The following is a 21,916-nucleotide window of genomic DNA, read 5'->3' as shown; positions in this document are numbered from 1 at the left end:
TGAGAAATCAACTTTTAAAGACCTAGTATTGCCTTTAGAATTTTGCTAGAATGCAAAATTGGTCAATGAAAGCTCCAGGATGCAAAGAAGGATTTAGACTGCTTCTAGGTAACAAGTGAAATAAGACACACATTCTTGTGAAAACAAAAATACAAGCTCTAAAGACGATAAACCCTTAAAGGATATTGCCGTCAAAACTGGTAAAAACAGCTAAAGTGCTGAAAATAATGGCCAGAATTAACTTGGAATATAAATAAGTACACTAAAATAAAACAAGAAAAAAATTAGATAAGTCATTTTTGTTTGATACCAAAGTATAGATTCTGCAATATACTTACGCAGTCCCTAATATTTTCTATGCCATGCTTTTTGCTTTATCATGCACATAGCATTACCATAATATTATCATACACAGAGGATCAAATATTCCCCTCAAGGTCTGATGTTGATTTGATTATATGGTAGTAACTTACCAATAACTTTAACAAAATAGGCGTCTGCCTCAAAGTTGTTTTTTAATGTATGGATAGCAAAGTCCTTGTTGGAATAGCCTTTGCTTACTACAATGATATCCAAGATTCCCTAGAGGGAAAAAGAAAAGTTTAAATTAGAATTCTGATTTACTCTAGATAACATCTAAATTTAGCAAGTAAATTCCCTTAGAGATGAAAAGGAAGAACATGGAGCATATGCAGCCAAGTTTATGCTTCCACTAATAACATTAATATCTTTTATATCACATTAATCTTGGGCAATATTAGAGTGCTCCATCCACAGCTAACCAGGGCAACGCACGTGGTCCATGGCTTCTTTCTTGCCATGGAAGAGAGCAGCTCAAGTGGACCATATGGAGGGCCAGTAAACTTTTAGTCACTGATGGGCTGCTGCTACATGCCCAGCTTCCAGAGAGCAACTTAAGGTAGCAGCAACATCCCAGACTAAAGGCAGTGTCTGCCACAAGCTGTAAAGCAAATGTTTATACAAAGCAGTCTACCAACGGCACAAAAAGACAGGTACAGCAACACAGAATGATGCTGCCTGCTGTAGTAAAGAGTTGAACTTACATCTTCATATATGTCAAAGAAGGTTGCTACCACTGCATCCTTGATTTGATTTAGATCTGAGAGCTCCCAGAAAACTTTAAACATACGACGCACGCTTTTGCAGCTCACATTATTGCATGGGACATTTTCTAGTAAGAAGGCTTGTTGATTGCTGTAAAACATATATAACAACTTACTTCCTATAAGAAGTCTAAATAATATATATATATATATTTACAATATTTTTCTAGTATCCAATACAAATGAAGTAAATAAATAAAAATATTAAAACAAAAACCCAAAGCTAGCAGCCAATAGTTACTTTCAAACCCATACGCATTTATATTAATTTCACAGGCAGAATTACAACCATCATGTCATGCCTGATTTAAACCTATGAATACACTAAATAGTTCAAAATCAGCAGGAATAATTTCATTATTCTTACTTTATTCAGATACAAGTTCAAGTGCACCTAACTACCATTTTCCTTAATCCCTCCCCATGGTCCCTCAGCTTATATGCTACTTGAAATGTGTCAGTGCTTTTTTCATTATTTTATGACAATCTGTTCCCACCTCAAGTTCTACATGTATTAATTTTCTTACACATTACATGATGTTTACACATTTAAGATTAAATCACATCTCCATTAGTACATTTGCAATTGGTTCAAAGCAAAACCCAAACCAAAAAACTAGTAGGATAGTAAAAATTGGGTGGGACAAACCAAGTTAGACATTTGCTGTCACAAGACAAATAAATAGAGAGAAAGGCTGTAATACTGAAACAAGAAACAAACGGATTGGAGTAGCAGGTATGGCATAGCAAAAAGCCTCCCTTCTGAAGAATTCATCTAATATGCATCAGTTTGTTGGTGGGAGATGCAGATGAGTGACACAGGGTTCATACCAGCAGATTCATATATGCATGCTGATGGCTAGTAGCATCATACATTGCCTCTCTATTGTAAGGTTGCCACTCTCATTGGAATGGTGAAAACCTTCAGGACTTCACCAGCTGGGAGCCTGATTCCTTGGCAAGTCTCAGTTACTATCCTGGGAGCCCACGGGGATCCATCACTGCCTTGGCAGTGGGAACAGATGAAGTTTCCTCTTCTCTTTCCGGGGGCAGAGGCAGGAGATGGAGGAGCCAACTGCTGCTAGCTAGCAGCAAAACTAGCTGAGCATGTCAGAGCCCAGGGCAATTACCAAAACCACTTCTTCACTACGACCTTGAACATAATGTCATTCCAGAAGGTGACAAAAAGGTGGTTTTCCATATCTTAACAGCATCCAAGGCCTCCAGGATACAGTCACAGTAACTTCGGCTTTTTTCCTTAGGAAAGTTTTTGTTTCTATGGAATATTTCGGGTTATTTGCTTCTAATAAGAATCGTATCCCACAATACTCATATTTCTGCACCATCCTTTTTAGGATAGGAAGGCAAAACATTCACCTTGAGGAAAAAATATTTCTGACAGTGTAGTAGTAGTTTCTTTGCACAATGTCAAGTTAGTATTTCAAAACCTACAATGGAAATAACATAGGATTTTGTTCACTGTAAGATTTGTCAAAAATCAAATGGGATATTTAAATATTTTCCTCAAAACCTTATAATCACATCTCTTGAGCTTCTTTGAAAAACAAAAAATAGGCCTCTATTTCTCTGCCATACGCCTGCATTTGACTAAGCTTTAATCTGAACAACCCACTTGTTACAATGTCACTGTTAAAAGCAAGAGTATATAGAATTAATGTCTAGCTAAAGATCAAATTAGGTGATCTACAATATTTAAGGCATTGTATTATCTGAACCTGAGATCTCATAACCATAACTTGAAATTGCTAAGTGCTCACATTCTTATTTTATGTCAAATTAACCAACTATAAAATTAAAGTGACAACTCAAGCTAAGCAAATTGTTTCAATTTCTCTTTTTCATCATCATCTTGACATAAGATGCACATACAACATTCACAACAGAGTCCAAGTAACAGCTAGCCATGTTTTATCTTTCTTGATCTTGATTCCAGGCCACTCCCCGGGCTGTGCTGATATGGGAACTGCCCCGTGCAACCTCTCAGCACAGGAGGGGGAAGCCTTGGTTGCGGGCCATTCTTTTGAAAGGCTACAGCAACAGGAGAAGTTGCAGTGCCTGGCTGTTTGCAAAGAGAAGAGCCATCAGCTGTTCAGTTCTTTCTTGGAAGAACTCCTGAGGAGTTCTGGATTTGGCCTGCGGGCTGCTAATTGATTCCTTATGCTTTTTTAGGGCTTTAATTAATCTACAATTACCAGAATCAAAGCATCTTCCTCTGTATTTTATTTCTCCTTCATGCTATGATTACCAAGAGTAAATTAATGACCTTATTATTTTGAACCAAATTTTGAAGTAGATTCACAGTCAGAAAAAAAATCTACCTATAACAGTAAAAATCAACAACGTACTTAAAATGACAAACCAGTGTCCCTTAAAGCTTATAGGAAAACACAAAGACAGACCGTTACAACGATAAAACCATCAATCTATGCTCACGTGCTACAAAAATGTATGACAGACAATAGAGAAAAAATCAGCTTAAATACCAAGAATTCAGAGTTCTTTTGCGCTGCGTATTAAGACCAGCATAATCACCCTTAACTGGATACTTGCTAAACTTTTAGTGTTTATTCAACATTTACTATTATATTCACACCATTGTAACATGTAACATAGTGTCACCAACTAGTGTACTACCTGCAGAACTTTACCTGAAACAACTTACAAACGCTGCTGAGGAAGTACAGCATTGTCTTCAGATTGGAACCTTCTGACTGAAGGCTACATGCAGCGAAGCTAAATCTAGTGAGACTGAGTTACTGCAAGCGTGGCTTAACAAAGACAGACTGAAGATTTATCTTAGTTTTATTTTTAACATGCTACTTCACAATTACAATTAAATCTATACTGCTTAATTTCATACAACTCTCATTCCATCAGTTTTAGGCTATGCCATCTACAGTTATACAGGGGACATCTAAACAACTAATATCTTACTCCAGACATTCAGAATAAATTAAATTGTCTGTATTTTTAACAACTGCTCATCTACAGTCAATTGAATCTACATTTTAAAGAAGTTCTTCATCCAACCCTGTTTCTGACAGTGACGACTAAAAATGATTTAGGAAGAGATGATTTGGTCAAATGAGACTCCTAAGTAGACTCACGCAAAGGATTAATACACATATGTTTATTTAAACCTGTGCGTGAGTGCCTGGAGAACTTTGCAGAAGTGCGTTATACTTATTTTTCATTCAACTGTTCACATTCAGTTTTTGATTAGCTCTAAGTTTCAATCGTTACTGCTATTTGTCACCAGTATGTGAGATAGATACCATCTATCTCCATCTATACCATTACTTTATTTAACCTGTGAAAAGCATTCCCTCGGTGTAAAAGCCTCATTGAAAAATGATTCCTGGATTATGTGTTTGCAATGCTAGATGCCAATTATTAGTTTTCTACTTGGGAAACAAGTAGTTAAATAAATTATTTCATCTAGTTGGGTGGCTGAACGAAGGATAAGCATTATAGACTCCGATGAAGTAGTCAGATTTCCAACATCACCAGAGTGAATTTAAAAACAGCATGTGAAAAAAAAAAATGAATAAATTTAGATAAGATAGTAAGTAGAGATGAACCAATCAGTAACTACTGGTAAAAGCCCTTTACCTATTATTATTCTATATACTTACACAAATTCTAATATAGCCATAACTAGAAGGAAGAAAAAATCATGCACGTATGTAGCCTAAAGTAAGACCTGTAGACTGGAATTCTAATGTGTCAGTTTTGACTCAAGTCAAAAGTTAAAAGAACTCACAATGGGCTGACAAATACCTTAGATCTGATTGAATGCAGCATTCTCACCTGTTTGAATTCATAGACCCTTGTAGTTCAAACCCCCACCAACTTGCAACCAGAAGTGATTCCTTTTTTTGTTGCTGCTGTTAATAAGGAATGTATCCGTGTTGTCAGAACATTGCATGCCCCTATTGAAAACTGACCGAATATGACAGGAGATCTGACTGGTCTTATGGCAATTCTAGGAGTATTTGAAGCTATTAATCACCTGGAAGGACAGTAAACTGAAGTTATTCCCAAGAGTGATAAATGTTTTTATTTCAGTGTTCTATAGGAATTAAAAAAAATCTGAAAGTCCTTTCCACATTTATAATAAAAATAGAATTGATTTTAGTCATATCCTTCCATTGTCACATATCAGTATATTTTCAGATTAATAAAATGGCTTCTGCTTCCTTTAATTTCTTTAAGTTACAGACAGCAACTGGAAGCTAGGCCTCCTATACTGTAACACAGATTGAGGTCAAGAGTTTACAAAAATGCTTTTATCATTTAATCACAGTAATCAATCACTGAAATTAGATCTGTAGATATAGCATGAAAAGCTTCAAAGAAAGAAGTAAAAAGCTTGATCCAGAAGTGTTTAAAATCAATTAAATAAGGTTTTCATTTTAACTTGATCTAATTTAAGAAGAGCTTTTAATTTACTTCCCACACTTTTAATTCTCTCTGACCCAGTTACAAATTTTAAAAAGGAAGCATTTGCTTATGTTTCTCAGAAACAAAGCATTTATGGTACTGTGAAAGTGACATTTGATAGTCACTACAGAAAATGTTTCTGTTACCTTTCAACAAATACAGGGAAAATACTGTGTTAACACACAACGTATTTTTTTTTTTTTGTCAGACTTCCTCAGTTTTCTGAACCCTACTTTGAACAGCCTGTCAAATCACCTGCCAGAACTTTTAAGTCCTTATGCCTAACTATGTCACTCAGTTTTGAAGTCAAGTTTCAAAATAAGTTTACGACACACCCAATTGAATAAATAATTCCAAAAGCAAGGAGAATAAAGACAAAAGTGTACCACAGTAATTCATTGCTGTGAGACAGGTAACGTCCTGGGCTTTCATAGGAGTAACTATTTATAAACTACTTAAACCTTTTACATATTACATTGCCATAAGTATATACCATCCAGACAAGAGATGCTCCCAGTACTATTAAAAGATAAAAAACTTGAAAAAAAAAACAAAAACCAAAAACCTCTGAACTCCTTAAGTATTCTTTCAAAGTGTCCTAGCCCTAAGAGACAGCTTATAGTACAGCAGAAAATGAAAGAGTTGGGGGGGAGGGGGGGGGAAGTTTAGAAATATCAAGGGACAAGAACTTAACATTTTAAATGCCTCAGTGTTTCAATGGAAAAGGAAAGACCTTGGTTCCAGGCTGCTCTCTAGACTTTTTATAGTCTTTTTTTCAATGACTGCTGAACTGAAGATGCAAACACCCAACTGAGCAAGAAAAAAAAACAACAAAAAAAAAAACAAAAAAAACCCACAAACCCAACAATCAGGGACTAAGTGCTTTAACTTCGCCTATGCTGTTACTGCCCAGAACTTGCATCAATTTCTCCTCTGCCATATTTGAGGAAAAAAAAAAAAAAAGCAAAACCAAACCAGCTGCTGTGCTAGTTATGTTAAGGCTCAAAGGCTGCTGCGCTAGTTATCTTAGGGCTCAGAAATACAGTGGCAGAGCTCAGCTGCTCAGTCTCTGAATCACAACTTTGTGTAGGCAGAATACAAGCACGTAGCTCTTCAAACTGGGTCATTTTTAGAAATGTTTTTAGGCAGGTGCACGTAAAGAACTCCAACACAAAAATGTCAGTGGGTGACTCATGTTTAGACAATCACTGGAAGATCTGGATTGATTCTAACTTAAGCATCTAACTCTTGCTGTATACTCTTTTAAACACTATATAGTGAGCTCCTCAGTTCTTTTCCTTATTGAGTATTAATTCAAACTATGAATCCATACCCAATCTAATATGCATCACTATACAGAGGAAGATACTAAATACACCTGTGACAGAGGCTTAATTTTTCCCTGTAATGCACACATGCAAGTATTCATCATAGATCCCAATAAGAAAGATGTTGAGACTTAACAGGGCATTGATTAAAATACCTTTTATGGGAGATGATGTGAGGAAGGAAGAGTGGATAGCATAGATAATCCGGTGCTGGAAAATCCAAGCTGTACAGTATCAGCAAGACCTCTAGTCAGGGCACATGCTGTGCATACCCTGTTCATAGTGAGATTCACTGGCATTAAAACTTTCCAGAGCTCTTTTACGTTTTTCTTGGAAGTACACAATTCCACTCATTTCTATAGTCAAGGAAAACGATGTTCACGTGAAGACATGCTGCTTCAAGGTAAAGACAAGGACATGCCAATGGCATCATCACCAGATGTCAAGTGGAAGCTGCCTACAGGCTTCTCCATCATGATTAGCTGACTAAGTTTATCCTGCAGCCAAGTGATATGTGCAGAACAGCAGAGGCATGTACTCAGGTCAACTGTTATGTGGATCACTAACTCCTTGATGTACAATACTCTCCCAGTTCGGATCACTACACCTGCTGTAACACCAGATTGTAGCAAGACAAAGCATTGGGAAAGCAAACAATGAAGAATAAAAGGGAAGAAAAATTACACTGACAAATTTAATAGGAAAGACTGGAATCATTTATTTCCCTTCTCTAAGGATTTAAGCACTGGGGTATATATTCTACTAACGACACATTTTCTGTCTGTGACATGCTGTTACGGTTTAACCCAGCAGGCAGCTGGGCACCACAAAACCATTTGTTCACCTGCCCCTCAAGACTCTCCCCATCCCACAGAGAGGGGGAAGAATCTGAAGAAGGCTATAAATTCATGGGTTGAGATAAAGACTGCTTAATAGGACAGAAAAGGGAGAATAAATAATAATATACAAAACAAGTGATGCCCAATACAATTGCTCACCACCTACTGACTGATGCCCAGCCAGAGCCTGAGTGATTGCCTCCCCCCCCCCCCCCCTCGCCAACTCCCCTCTTTTGTTGTTCAGCATGACACCTCCTGGTATGGAACGGCCTGTTGGGGTCAGCCGTCCTGCTTCTGTCCCCTCCCAGCTTCTTGTGCACCTCCAGCCTCCTAGCAGGCAGGGCAGCAGGAGAAGCTGAGAAGTCCTTGACTTAGCACAAAGCACTGCTCTGCAACAACTAAAACATCAGTGTTATCACCGTTGTTCTCATCCTAAATCCAAAACACAGCACCATACAAGCTACTAGGAAGAAAATCAACTCTATCCCAGCCACAGGGCACCTGCCTAACAGGTTTTAAGTAATTTTAGTGATCACAGAGCTGTAGTGAGAATTAACAGGCTGAAGTTGGAAGACCTGTCTTCAGCAGTGGTCCTTATCACCATGTTTTACTGCAGCTATTCTCTCTCTAAAAGGGAAGATTCTTCTCCACTGTACCTTGAAAAAATACAGTCTTTGCTGTTGACACAAATATCACTTTGCAAAATTCAATAGCCAAAAAAGTCAAATTGATTTCTACAAACATTTATGAGCATAACCTAATTCTGTTGCCTCAGCTACAATAAATCATGAATGATGACAAACTAAGTAGCAAATGAATCCCAGCTATTGTAAATGGAGCATCCAGTCCCATGGAAGTTGCAGAATGTACTGGCTGTTCTGATCACTGAAGCGCACATGACACTAAAAAAAACCCACAAAACTTTTGAAAAGGCAAGATTTCATCTTAAATAACTGGTTGCTTGGTCCTCCATAAAAGGAATCAGTGGGCAAAACAGCTCAAAAAACTTAAAGAGATTTCAGCAGATCAAGATCAAACTGTTGGAGCACAGAAAGGTATTGCCATCTTTCTGATGACAAGAAAATAGATGAAACATCCAGATGAACAAAAAAGTAGGAGCAAAGAAATACAAGGAAAGTTAATAAAAAGTCCACAAGGTACTTCACTAAACACTAAAACGCACTAAAATTTACTAATCTGTATGACTGATGACTGTACAACCATTTAATGGTCTTTACTTCTAGGTTTACTTATACCTCACCTTCCAGATGTGTTCCTTAATATAGCAAGAGCATCTGGGTAGCCATCCATATTGTAATCTCCAATATGAAGGGTAATGGGAAATGTAACTTCTGATGTAGCTTTGTCAGTTTGATGTGGTACAAAGCCCCAAACAGTGTCTTTATTTTTGAAGTCTTGCAAGACTGGAATCCACTGTAAAAGAAAAGAAAAACAGAACAGAACAGATAGGTAAGGAAATCCATTTTATGTATTAAACCCACCCAATTCTATTTAAAATGGCTGACAGGGCTATACTGCATCACAGTTCTGAAATGGTTTATGAATTTCCCAAGAGGAAACTAAGGATTATTTCACAACTCTGACACCAAATGACTGTTTTAATACAAAACCTTTTCTATGTACTAAGTTTTTCCAGAACAGAAAAAAACTAGGTAAGGTTATAAGAATGAAGGACATATGTTTTTAGAAATCAGCTAGTGTATAGCAATATTCAGGAAAAACTTCATTGAAATTCATGCTTGCCTGTAATTTATTTTTTATTTTTTTTTTAAAGTGTAGCCACACCTGAACTATTAGGCCTTCAGATCCTCGAGATTTTTTTTTTCCCTCTAAAATTGCAAGCAATAGGCAGCATTAAAACTGGAAGAGGGGTACACCCTCATTAAATCTGCGAAAGTACAAAGGAAGTGCAAAGTACAATTTCAGTTTCTCCAGGATAAGAAACAGAATGTATCTGTACTTACCCTCCACAAAGGGCTGCAGAGGGCCTAAATAGGATTTTATCTTAATTAAAATCAAAGTAATTTCACAAGTCAGTATGAAACTTAAGTATGAGGGTTAACATTTCAATTCTACAGAAAGAAAATCAGTGCCATTTTTAAAGCCAGAAGTAATTTTCTATGTCAGCTAACTGACAACATCTTCAAAAGAACAGAAGGGTGCCATCCTAAAGGATCACTATCAGCAATGTCAACAGCACTTAACAGCATCTTCAATGTCTCTCACCCAAGCCTTAATTTAGAAATTTCAGGACCCAGAATGAGATCCCTGACAGCACTGTTTCCTGCTGTGGAGAGACTCCCTCACTAGCACAAAGCAGCAAGCAACAACATTCCAGCCACATGGCAATTGTCTGTGACACTTGGACCTGTCTCTTGAGATTACACACGAACATGAGAACCCCCCAAATTTTTTTTTAATAAGTGCACTAAGGTCAAATTTATCACAGGCAGCTTAGAAACCTAGAACAGTTCTGCCAGATGCACATATACTGTGTGCTTGCCTGTGTAACTTGCCATGTTTGAACTAAGATGATCCATTACATGCCACTGATAAGAACTCAAAGTTTAAATTAAACATACTTGGTCATATTCCCCTCTTCCCTCCCCCCAACATATGTATACCTATTTAATTACTATTAGCTGCTCAAAGTTTGAAGAATCCAAGAAGGGAAAAAAAAACAAAAAGGAAAGGAAAAAAAAAACTCTCAACCTGAGAGAAAAGTTTCAGTGTTAGACTTTGCACTTCCCTGTCATACAGAAGAGTTGAAATATTACCGCAAAGTACAAGAAATTTGAAAAACTAATTGCAATCAGAACCATGAAATATTGTGTTAATGATTCCATGCAAAATAAAAACTGCCACTGCAATGAAATCCGATTATACTTACCATATAGTTTCTAAATATTGCTGTGTACAGTAACAGTATTTTAAAGAAAAAAATCAAAAAGAAATTTTAGGAGTAAACCTGAATTTTTACCTTTTTAAAGAAAAACTACTCAGAAAATGATTCATAAATAGCATTTTTACTATTATAAAGGCTACAGTAAATGCTAACATATAAAGCTACAGGTGAGGAAAAAAACCACCTATTGCTACTAAACATCACTATGCATCTTACTGAACCGGTTGTGGGACTTTTTACAATGGCAGTCTTGGAACATCTCAAAACATTAGTCTTGTCCAATCTGTAACCTGGACACATTTTGGTACCATGCATAATTTACTCTGACAGTTTAAGTTCACAGAGTAATGCACATTTTTGGTGAAACTCTTTCTGTATGTTTCTCCTATAACTATTACAGAGTAAAGGAATGCAAGATTAATTGTTCCTGTGGCTTAGGACATATTTCAGTACAGAAAGCAGAAAAATAAAAATAGGTTTGTCAACAATATAAATCTGCTACTACTTTTGAATTTGTTAACCCAAAAAATTACTTAAAAGTTGTAATAGCAAGTATGAAGCTTAAGAGGAAAAAGACTAAAACCATTTTTTTTTCTGTTTACTGAAAAATAGAAATAGGTGGGATGTAATGACACAAAGCTATTTCTTGAAGTCTCATCATGCTTTTTCTCTTACCTACCTAAGATTGAAAAAAAGATTGACAAACAGTTAATATATCTGAAGGAAAAATTAAATGAATTCAGAGGATTTACTCTTTCCTTTGTTAAATTTCATTAACTACCTGGACTGATATAATTAAAACATTTATATATTCCTTCAATTAATGATGTTATAAGCTAAAATGATTTTTAAGTGCTTGAAAATCCATTCTCAAACTCTTCAAATATTTTTCGTCAAGTAGTAGAGAGAATACTTTATTGCCCTATGAAAACATGGCTTCTTTTTCACTTTGAAAAAGATCTCAAGTACTTAAAGATAGTTTAAAACTTTTTGCACTCACCCCTCCTAACTCAAAAAGGGTTCATTTCTCTGTGAGTCCATGTTATTTTATGCGTTAAGAAACACAGTTCGCTTGCTCTTTGAACCAAAAATATGGGGGTAGCATCTTGTACTTTAAGCTTTGGCCAGGAAACCTGTTACGAACAATCAGCCCATCCAGCCAGCTGCCCAATTCCAGACCGTGTAACACAGGCACGGAGCTCGCTGTGAGTGAGAAAGCATTTGGAAATTGGTAGTCCGTTCCTGGCCAATGCCTTTCCTGGAAATGCCAGGGTTTCTCCTCCTTTCTGCAAGGGGCACTATATAGCATCCTGTACAAAGATCAAGAGTGACCTGACAGAACTGGCCACAGCAACAGAAGTCCTTTTTCCTAGGGGCTCCCCTTCTGCTGTTTGCATGCATTATAGCTCGGCTGCACATAAAGAATAAATCCAGTAATTTCAGGAGGCATTAGGTTTTCAGTGCATATGAAGGTCACCTGAATTCCATATACAACTGAGTAGCCACCACTTAAAAAAAACAAACAAAAAACAACCCACCACCATACATTACACCATTAACTTATGGTGTCCAAAGCCCAGAAGATGCTAATCCCCAGCATTACTTTAGCAACACAGAAGAGAATAACTAAAGCAGTAAGTCATATTTTGAATACAAGAGCATGGCTCACAGACTCGTAGCTGCTTTGAGAAAGACAAAACAATCCAGAGATGTGCGGATCTTGCATAATCTGGGATTAATGAAAAATTACATCAACTGCAATCCCCCCTCCCCACCTTTATACTGCTGCAGAGGAACCAAGAAAAGTAATTTGCTGTGACAAACTACAGCTGATAATCAGTGCTGTTGGTTACATGTCGAGCCTACAGAACGATACCAGGAAGACCTGTGGTTTGCTATAGGATGCATTGCTATGTTCTACACTACAGCTGCTGTATTTATAAAAGGAATAAAGCTGTACTCTTTCTATTGCATAAAGGTTACAATAAGGTTCACAGTTATAAAAAATAAGGTTATAAGTATGCTCACAAAGAAACTCTTAAATTAAAGGACTGAAATGATACTGCTTGCCTCAGGAAACAAACAAAATAAAGTCATACTGAATACTAGACAAAATTAAGAGAAAGATTAGTCATCTCTAAGAATATCACAATACCTACAGTTTCTACAATAAACATTACCAGGGACTTTAAAACAAGTTTCAGGGAGAGCTCAGTCTGATTTTCAGAATCTAAATGAGACCTAAATCAGCATGTTAGTCTGCAGCTTACTGCAGGTGAAATTCAAGAAGCCTGAGGTGTCCCAGTACCAGCTACAATCTGAAACAGCATATGGGATTCTAGTTCAGATCTGACTGCAATTCTTTTGTTGCTGAGGAAACATTCACATTCTTTCAAACTCCTAGTAGGTCTGCATCTCCTTAGGTCGCTTGTATGCAATTCTTTGCTTTGGCCTGTCCTTTAGCCTCATCATCCAAAAGAAGGAAAATTTACCTGAGATATTTTTAATACTTCTGAAGATTAAATGGTTAAATGAAATATAACCTATGGTGAGAGAATTTCATCCTTGAAATTTGAAGTAATTCTCTTAGATCTGCTTGGCTTTCTAAGTAACCATCCAGCTACACCACACACAGCACAAGAAGGAAATATACCATAGACTGACAGCTGTCCAACAAAACAAGATCTTATCAGACCAACAACTCCAAAACCTGATATGCCACTGAATGCCTCTTCATAGCATAACTGCTCAGAACCACAAATTCTACAGATACATATTTCATCTCAATCTATCCCCACAATATCGCATGTTTCATCTCAATCACAACACAATAAAACCACATTAACTGTTTTTCATTTCTATTCATCAAATATCACTACTTGCTTGTTGTGACAATGAAGGACAAAACCACTTACAGTTACCACAAGATTTTTTTTTCTTTTTTTTAAAGACAGTCATGTAATTTATTATCCTCAAGATCTAAGATAAATAATTTTCTCAAAAAATCGTAACTACCAAAAGCACTCCCACAAAACCCTACAACAAAAACAGAACAGAAATTATGGATATGTAGCATCTTCTACTTTTTCTGTAATAGATTTGAAATCTGTTTCCCAGACATTCCAGATAGTTATCTAGCTGTCACACACAGGATACCATCTCCTTGTTTCAATACATTCTGCACCACAAGGGCTTATTATTTCCCTGAAACTGTAAAGTTACTAATTAAACAAAGAGCATTGATCTTGCTCTGTTGCCTCAAAATTTCTATTTATCAATTCTCATGAAGATTAATTCATTTAGTCAAATATCAGAAGTTGGGTCAGTTGATCTCATAGATGACCAAATGCAATGAAATTAAACATTTCACTTCCAAATAAAAATAGGAAGCAAGATGTTTGAATAGATTTCTACCTGAAGAAAACATGCAACACAGGAAAAACTGTAGACAAGAATGAAGGTACTGACATTTTCTCACTTTTTCATAATGGGAAAGTTAAAATGGTTTAGAAGAAAAAGCTCCATCACTTCTAGATGAGTCAGAATACAAGAAAAGAAAATGCAAGATATAATTTTTTAAAAAAGGTTAGGTCAGAACAAGTCATTATTGTCTGCCATTTGATATTGTCATTTTTAATTAGAAAGTCATTCTAAAAATATGCAAGAAAAATTGCTTTGAAGTTTCTAGGTAAGCCTTAATACTTCTTAATGCTTTTTTTTTTCTAGTAGGATGAGAATCTGTTGGATTCTTCACTTCCTAAAATAAAATGACAATATTCAGCTGTTAATTTTTAAACTCAAAGATCATTATCTTAGAAACTATTTAAAAATTGAAATTACATTGTAATTGCTAAATTAAAAATACAAATTAAATATACTGAGACAGTCAAAAATAGTATGTTAGAAATCTAATGTGTTATTAAATAAATAGTTGACCTCTTTAAAAAAAATGAAATAATGAAGAAACAGGAAAACTGTCTATGTACAATGTTACTTCAGAGCACGCTACAATAAAAGACTCAACTTTGGCAAAATCTTGGTATTATGTAAGCTGCTACACACCTTCCTCCACACATTACTAAATCACTTCCTTCCAGAAACATACCATAAATAACATAGCATACAGTTTTTGTTTATCCCACTGATAAATCATCCACCACTGTCAAGTAACAGCTTTGTACCCATCAATGGCACATGCTATTTGTGTATGGTTCATTTTCCACAATGAATTTACTTCCATTTGGAATATTTCTCTCAAATTTACTTGAGCAGAAAACATCGAGTGTCTTTTGTTTCTTATATTCTTATATCAAGAATAGGGAACTACATTTAGAACTGAAGGACAATGTCTTTTGACAAAGAGCACCCGAACTACTCAAAAGTGAAATGCGAAATGCAAGCAGCGTGTTACAGTAACATAACCAACGTGACGTGCTTAACAAGTCAGTGTTCTTCCTTTTGCCCAAAAAGCAAAGCAAATATGGCAAACTAATCATCCACTTGCTGTATGTACATTCTATGACCTGTAAATCAAATCCCCCTGTAATGCCATGTGTCCAGCAGCACTGTAATCTATTCCACTGTGAACACAGAATATATGCAATTTAAAAAACAAAATGAAAACCTCTGAGCATGGGAAAACATGTACTTGTAAGTATAGAATTGCCAAGATTAGACAACTGAAATGGATACATTACTAGATCTCGAGTTACTTTACTTTCCATCAAAACCATAGTTTGCGGTAGATAATAAATACATACCTACATAAAAATCTTACGTAATATCATTACAGGTAGAGAAATTTACCTTTTCCAGAAATAAAAGTTATTTTTCTATACTGTCTTGATTCATAAAACACAGTGTTTTCCTTTGTCTTTGCAATTCCAAAAGTCACAATACCTGATCCAGTCCTAGCTTAGTTAAATAGATGGCACTTTTTTGACATGCTTGGTCTTCACAGACTGGTAACAAATGTTCACTTTGTCCATCACCATCTGCCAAAGAAAAAAGATGGTCAATGTGTATTTGCAAAATCAGAAACTTTATTTGCAAGAGATAATTAACTGAACATTTTTAGTGTGAAAAATTAGACTAAAATAAACTAGACATTGAAAAAATCTTTTACCTTTGTAATCTCTCATCTAAAAGAACTCAATTTTCTGTTTGAAGATAATCTTTGTTAAGTGTTTTCATCTTGATCCACAGTATAGAGGAACTTTTAAATTTTATATCTGATGATAATATATTATATTTAGAAGAGTAAATGCTTACTAATTTACTTAGTCCCTGTGTTTAGATGGGAAGAAAATTACTCACATATATCTGCCATCACAAATCTACCATACAAGCAAATCCAACTTTTGGAACCAATTTTAAACTTTTGCATTGCCAGGAAGACTAAAAAGAGTCATGAGTTCACATGTACTATGTTATCTATACTAAAAGGGAAAAAAACAACACTAGAAAGTTGACCAACTCAATGGCTGATAAATTCCAGGCCTATAGAACTAGCTAAATATGACTAAATCACAGATTTTTAACAAAGCTCTTCTAGCACATATATTTCCAAAACCTTTAGGAAAACAATGACCATCTACATGTTGAAACAAGCAATGTCTAATTGCATCCAGAATTCTGACGCACAGAGCATACAATGAGAAATAAAATGGTTTTCCATTATCTACTCCAGGAGGAATCCCCACATTCACATTTTGCAGTCCTGCCTTGAATATTCCCAAGCTACCACAAGTTACCTTGTGTGGGCTGAGAAAGAAGAACAGTGAGGCAGCTGAATGTAAGCAGCCCGAGAGAAGCTAGAATTGCTGCATTAATGACTAGTGCTGCAACTCCTGATTATCACCAAATATGCCAAACTAGACTTGCTAGAGAGATGCTATGCCCCAACCCATAAAAGCTTCAGAGAATTTGCTTTTCCAGGCTATGAAATAAAGGCTCAAACTGTAATGCAAAATTTATTTTTTCAAATTGCCCCATAGCCCGCATGGTTTTGAGCAGCTTGGTATTAATATTTTAAATATATTTTTTACAGTTGCTTTAAAAAGTCTCCTTAGTTAACATATAAAAACACAAATCAAAGCCAAAACACTAGACCACCCTCAAAAGTTACCGAATCCCTTACTTATTTCCCAATGTACTACTGACCACAACCAAAGCGTTTTGACATACCTAACCTATACCATAATAAATGATGCCTCAGCTTACCAAATTATATTTCTATGAAGACCTTTTAGTATACACATCCATACGTAGTTAAAATTTGTAGGTACCTCCCTCGTTATGTAAGGAAGCTGGGAGATGGAAAATTGGGTCATAAGGGGCAGAAGGACTTGTAAAAATATCAGACCTCCCTAGATACCTCCAAGTGATAAAGCTGAGCCATCACCTTCAGTGGCTTTCTACATGCCATCTGCCTCAAGTATTATTTTATCTCACAGCAAAAACCCTCCTAAACTATTATGGCAGCTCTGTTATCAAGTACAAACAATTTAGGATGACAGTTAGCCTCGGTAGTAGTCCAGTAAGTCAGCAACCAAACAGATGAGAAAATAAATTACCACTGAACAGAGAAATTAACATAGCAACCGGTGAATTTGACAGGTCTGAAGTCAGCACCAGCTTGTAAAGCTGTTTTCTTTCTGCATCATTCAAGTAAAACAATTAAAGCAGGATACTGATTCAGAATTAATGTTTTATGTACCATGAATAAGAACTGTGCCCATTATCACTGACTTCAACAGTGACCACAAAAAACATAGCAAAAGAAAGCCGGAACAATTAAAGTGTCTAAGTTCCCAACAGCCATGGGTAACATTTACAATATACATCATAGTGAGCACTCGATAAAGCTGCCTCATTGAGAGCTTCACTACCTTTATCTTTCATCCAAAAACAAATAAAAAATGGCTAGGTACGTATTCACATTGCAGGGCAGATGCAACTTAAAAGACATCAAGTGAAGTGCCAACCATGAGAATACAGCTGGAAATAGGACATCAATGAAATGAGAATATCTTCTGAGCCGTAGTGGAGTAGTTTAAGAAAGCCTACAATTAGTTAAATACTGTCTTACAGAAAAGCAGCAATCAAGAGAAGGAAAGCCCAGAATTCTTCACGTCTGTCACACTATTCTCTCTTATTTCTTCTCTAGTTTTTATTTCTAACCCTTGTCTTAAAATGCACAAATCCTTCTTTTATTATTAAGGTTATTTAAACAAAAGGCATTTTCTGAAGAAAACTCAGATTTGTCAGAAGTGATAACTGCTGTAAATGATTAGTGGTTTTTTTTTTTTTTTAAACAAAATAGAAACAAGGATAAAACCTACCCAGAATATTGGCTAATCTTGCATTTAAATGCAAATCTTGCCTCAATTTTTGCAAAGAAATCCTTCCCCCCACCCCCAAAAAACCCACCCTCCTCCCAAACCAGCCCTAAGCACCAAATTAGAGCAGAATGTTTCATTTTCCTGTTTTTATATTGCTATTTTACACTGTCCTGATCTGCAATAACTACAAATACAATGTTTCCAGTATTTCTGAAACCTGTCCAAAGGCACTGTGTGGAAACAACAAATGGATCCAGCAACTTTTCCACTTTTGAAAGAAAATTGATTCTTAATCTTTGTGCTTCCTACCTTGATTTCATACCTTGAAGTGCCGGCTAAAATTTTTTTGCACAACTCTATAGATCTTGAAAACCACATGAAAATACCCCAGGAGCTTCTCACAGAACTCAATCTCACTGTAACAACTAAACTATCTTGGATCTATAATGATAACTCATCTCATCTTCATGCTTGGTTTAATTCTCAATTTAAGTAAACATCCTTTTTTTTTTTTTTTTTTTTTTTAAAAACAAAACAAAACAAAACAAAAACTCTAATCTTGAATTTAAATTCCTCCACAAAGGAGGAGGAAGCCAGAAATGAAAAAGGAGTACCATTAGCACACTTGCTTCAGCTCTATTAGGTTTTCATAGGTGAAAAAACATGTATGTGAAGCTCTTTGGGGTTTACTAATGAATACGCCATTGATGATAATGGCTGGAGGAGCTCATTAGATGAACTGAAATATGACGTACCAGCTACAGATTAGAAGACAAGGAAAAAACATTCCGTATAACATTAGTTGATAATGTACTTCATCCTACATCCAGCTAAACCTGACATCCACATTGCAAGCTCTATTTGTTTATTTTTTAATAAATGTGACCGTTATAAAAATTCTTTCTTTCTGGAAACCTCATTTTAGTCACCACTCATTTCTATACATTTTAGGAGATCTTGACTGCTTATTTGAACATTTTATGAACATTAGCCATTTCCAAATTGACTTAGATAGAAATGTAAATAAAATTGGACACAGCTTTAGTTCAGTTATACATGAGAAGAAATTCCCTTAGTTACATACTAATATTTAAACACAATTATGCATTTTCTTGATAGCTGTGCCAACAATATTACCTTTTTAAGACTGCATGTGGTTTGTGTGCGTTTCTGTGTGGCCCAGTGGCTCATACGAATTTACACTTTGTCTAAACAGTGAAATGCCTTCATTTTGTCAAACAGTACAGAAATACCATACATGCAAAATTTCACTACACGCGTTTCATCCTAGTACACCAAGGGAATTAGGTGTTAGAACCAGTCATGACATTTACTTCTAGAAATTCTGTTATCTTTACTCAGCTCCTAGAGTCTACTGGTCTATCCTTCTGTGACTGTATAGATTTTTCACCAACTTCAGTTCAAGTTGCTGGAAATCTCACTGTTAACATTACTTGTAAATCCAATGCACCTCATAGCACTAGAGGTGCTTAAACATACCCTAGACTCCCAATGTACTTTGGTAGCTTCACTCATCTTGAAAGAAAGCCTGTTTGACGTAAAAATAAACACTCAACTGGTAGCTGTCATGTTCTCAACACGTGACTCTGACTAGAGAACAACACTAAGAAAAAAAAAAAAAATCAAGCTTTATAGGTAGTGGAAATGAAAAAAAAAAGAACAGTCCCACACACTCATCAGCTACAAATCTGTATTTATGTCAAAATATATAAAGATAAAATTAGCAGTCATATATTCTACAAATCATATGAGAATTGTTACTTACAACTACCTATTCACTGCATTTCAATGAAAAGCCATGGGCACAAAGACTCCTTTCCATGTCTGCAAACTTTTTCTGGATTGGAACAGTAGCAGAATAACCCAAAAGACAGAGATGGTGTAGTTCACTGGGGGTACACTTCATAGATTGTATGAGAAAAATTACTTGCAACTAAAGCTTGAAAATTCTTTGAAGATGTTCAAACATAGCTCAAATCTCTTCCATCTCTTCTAAAAATACACATGAACAGAAGAAAGAAAAAATACCCAAATAAAATTTAGAACATTATGATATTTTTAAAGTGTTCAAAACTCAATATGAACATAAAATAACAAACAGATGTTTTAAAACAAAAGAACAAATAGTAAACAGTGTTTATTATTTGTTGTGTTTACTACAGAAGCATTTACTCTGAGGGTCTCATTGATCCTCCTGAGCATTTCACTAAATGCTCACATCTACATGTAGGTGTTGTGCTGTCCTAATTTGTTATGGTGACACTGGAGTTTGTGTAGTTTCAACTCTGAAAATTAAGGGATTGCTGTAGCAGGTCCATTAGAGTTTTCCCCTTCCATTTTCAACCAACTGGATGATCAGCCAAATGAGCACAGACCCTTTATGATGCAGAGCAAACAAAGCCACACACTCGAATGCCTCAGTCAGTTCCGTCTGGTAACTAACTTACCACCTGCATCTTTCCTTAACCGAAGAGGAAGATAAATCTATAAAGTAAGTAGGCTGACTAGCCAGCAGGCGCTGCAGTTGATAGAAGGCAGCACACAACCCTGCACCACCAAATTGATTTTCTTTCCTCTTAGGACTGCTAATGAAGTATGTTCTTCCACACTTTAAGGAAAAAAGATCTATACCTGATAAACTTCTTCCAAAATCAAAATGTCTCAGACAGATGCTTTTATAAATAAGCAAGTTTATCACATGTTAAACAGAAGTAAACAGGCAACACGATTTCTCAGTCAAATTCCTTTAAAACAGAAAAAGGTGTTAAAAAGTGGTATTTTACAACCAAGTTGCAAAACAATAAAGTTGGCGGGCGTATGATCCAATTTTTTTTTTAAGCCATATTTTTTTTTTGCTATAATAAACTCATAACTTATTCCAGTTGTATTAAAAAAAAACAAACAAACTTTTTTCCCCCCCTCTGGGAGATAAACATAAGCTAAGTATGCACGTTAAGACAGAAAAAACAGTCTAGCTTCCATAATTCTGGATCCGATGCTACATCAAAGCAAGGCACTTCGTACACCACACAGTCCTCATGCCTTCAGCACCTACTGTTCTCTCCTGAGAATATACATTGTGAACTGGCTGTGTTATTACAGACCTCCTGTCAGTGCAGTCTTCACAGTTCCTTTCAAAGAGGTGAGAAAAAACATTTCCTCAGCATGGTAAAATAAAAGCCAAGAAGCTTTTCTCTGCTGTTGATTTAAATTCAAAATAAGCATCAGGCATCTCTGTTTAATATAATACATCCTAATGCACATTCATATGCCTTTTATTTCACCATGCACATAGCTTGCTCACATCTCTCCCTCACTGCTTTGCACTGTTCTCATTCTTCTTCCTTGTGAGCCTTTCATTTGAAGTTCTAAAGAACCGAAAATAAGGAGGAAAAAAATCCTGCTACAGCAGCACTCAAAACACTCTCCTTCTGGGGCAGGCAAAAAGAAGACAACCAGTACAACTGAGTTTGATATTCAAACAAAATAAAGGTTTGTTTGAAAGCTGATTATCTTAAATTTATCTTCTGAAGTAATAAAATGATTAGAATTCTTTTGTCACTTTCTGCCTTTAGGTGTTCAAGGAGATGGTCATGACAGAGGTGATTATAAGAAATTACTAAGATAATTACGCATTATTAAAATAATCAATGTCAGCTGCTTTTTGAAAATGTGAATCACAACTTCAAAAGACAGATGTAAAGAGCTTTCACAGATGAATCAAAGTTATGTGAACATTAAAAAAAACTAATAACACACTCCTTCACATTAAAATTCTTATTTTAGGTTTGCCTATACCCTCCCGAAGAATCTGTATTAACATCTCCATGGAAAGAAAAGCATTTAAACACAGCGTGTCAGCACAAAAAGA

The 21,916-nt window shown here is 35.8% G+C and overlaps 1 protein-coding gene across 1 annotated transcript in view; it reads right to left on the bottom strand.

The window, feature by feature from the left end:
• Positions 1-21,916, bottom strand: part of ITFG1 (integrin alpha FG-GAP repeat containing 1) — a 71,245-nt gene that overhangs the window by 18,679 nt on the left and 30,650 nt on the right. Inside the window, exons 9-12 of the mRNA XM_027466992.3 lie at positions 15,581-15,675; positions 9,017-9,189; positions 1,065-1,215; positions 474-582 (exon numbers count right to left, since the gene is read on the bottom strand). Of these exons, the coding sequence (XP_027322793.2) occupies positions 474-582; positions 1,065-1,215; positions 9,017-9,189; positions 15,581-15,675 (528 nt within the window). The remainder of the gene's footprint in view (positions 1-473; positions 583-1,064; positions 1,216-9,016; positions 9,190-15,580; positions 15,676-21,916) is intronic.

This window comes from Anas platyrhynchos, chromosome 12 (assembly GCF_047663525.1).
Source record: "Anas platyrhynchos isolate ZD024472 breed Pekin duck chromosome 12, IASCAAS_PekinDuck_T2T, whole genome shotgun sequence".
In the NCBI taxonomy this organism is placed as follows: Eukaryota; Metazoa; Chordata; class Aves; order Anseriformes; family Anatidae; genus Anas; species Anas platyrhynchos.
This window is presented reverse-complemented; position numbering and strand designations above follow the sequence as displayed.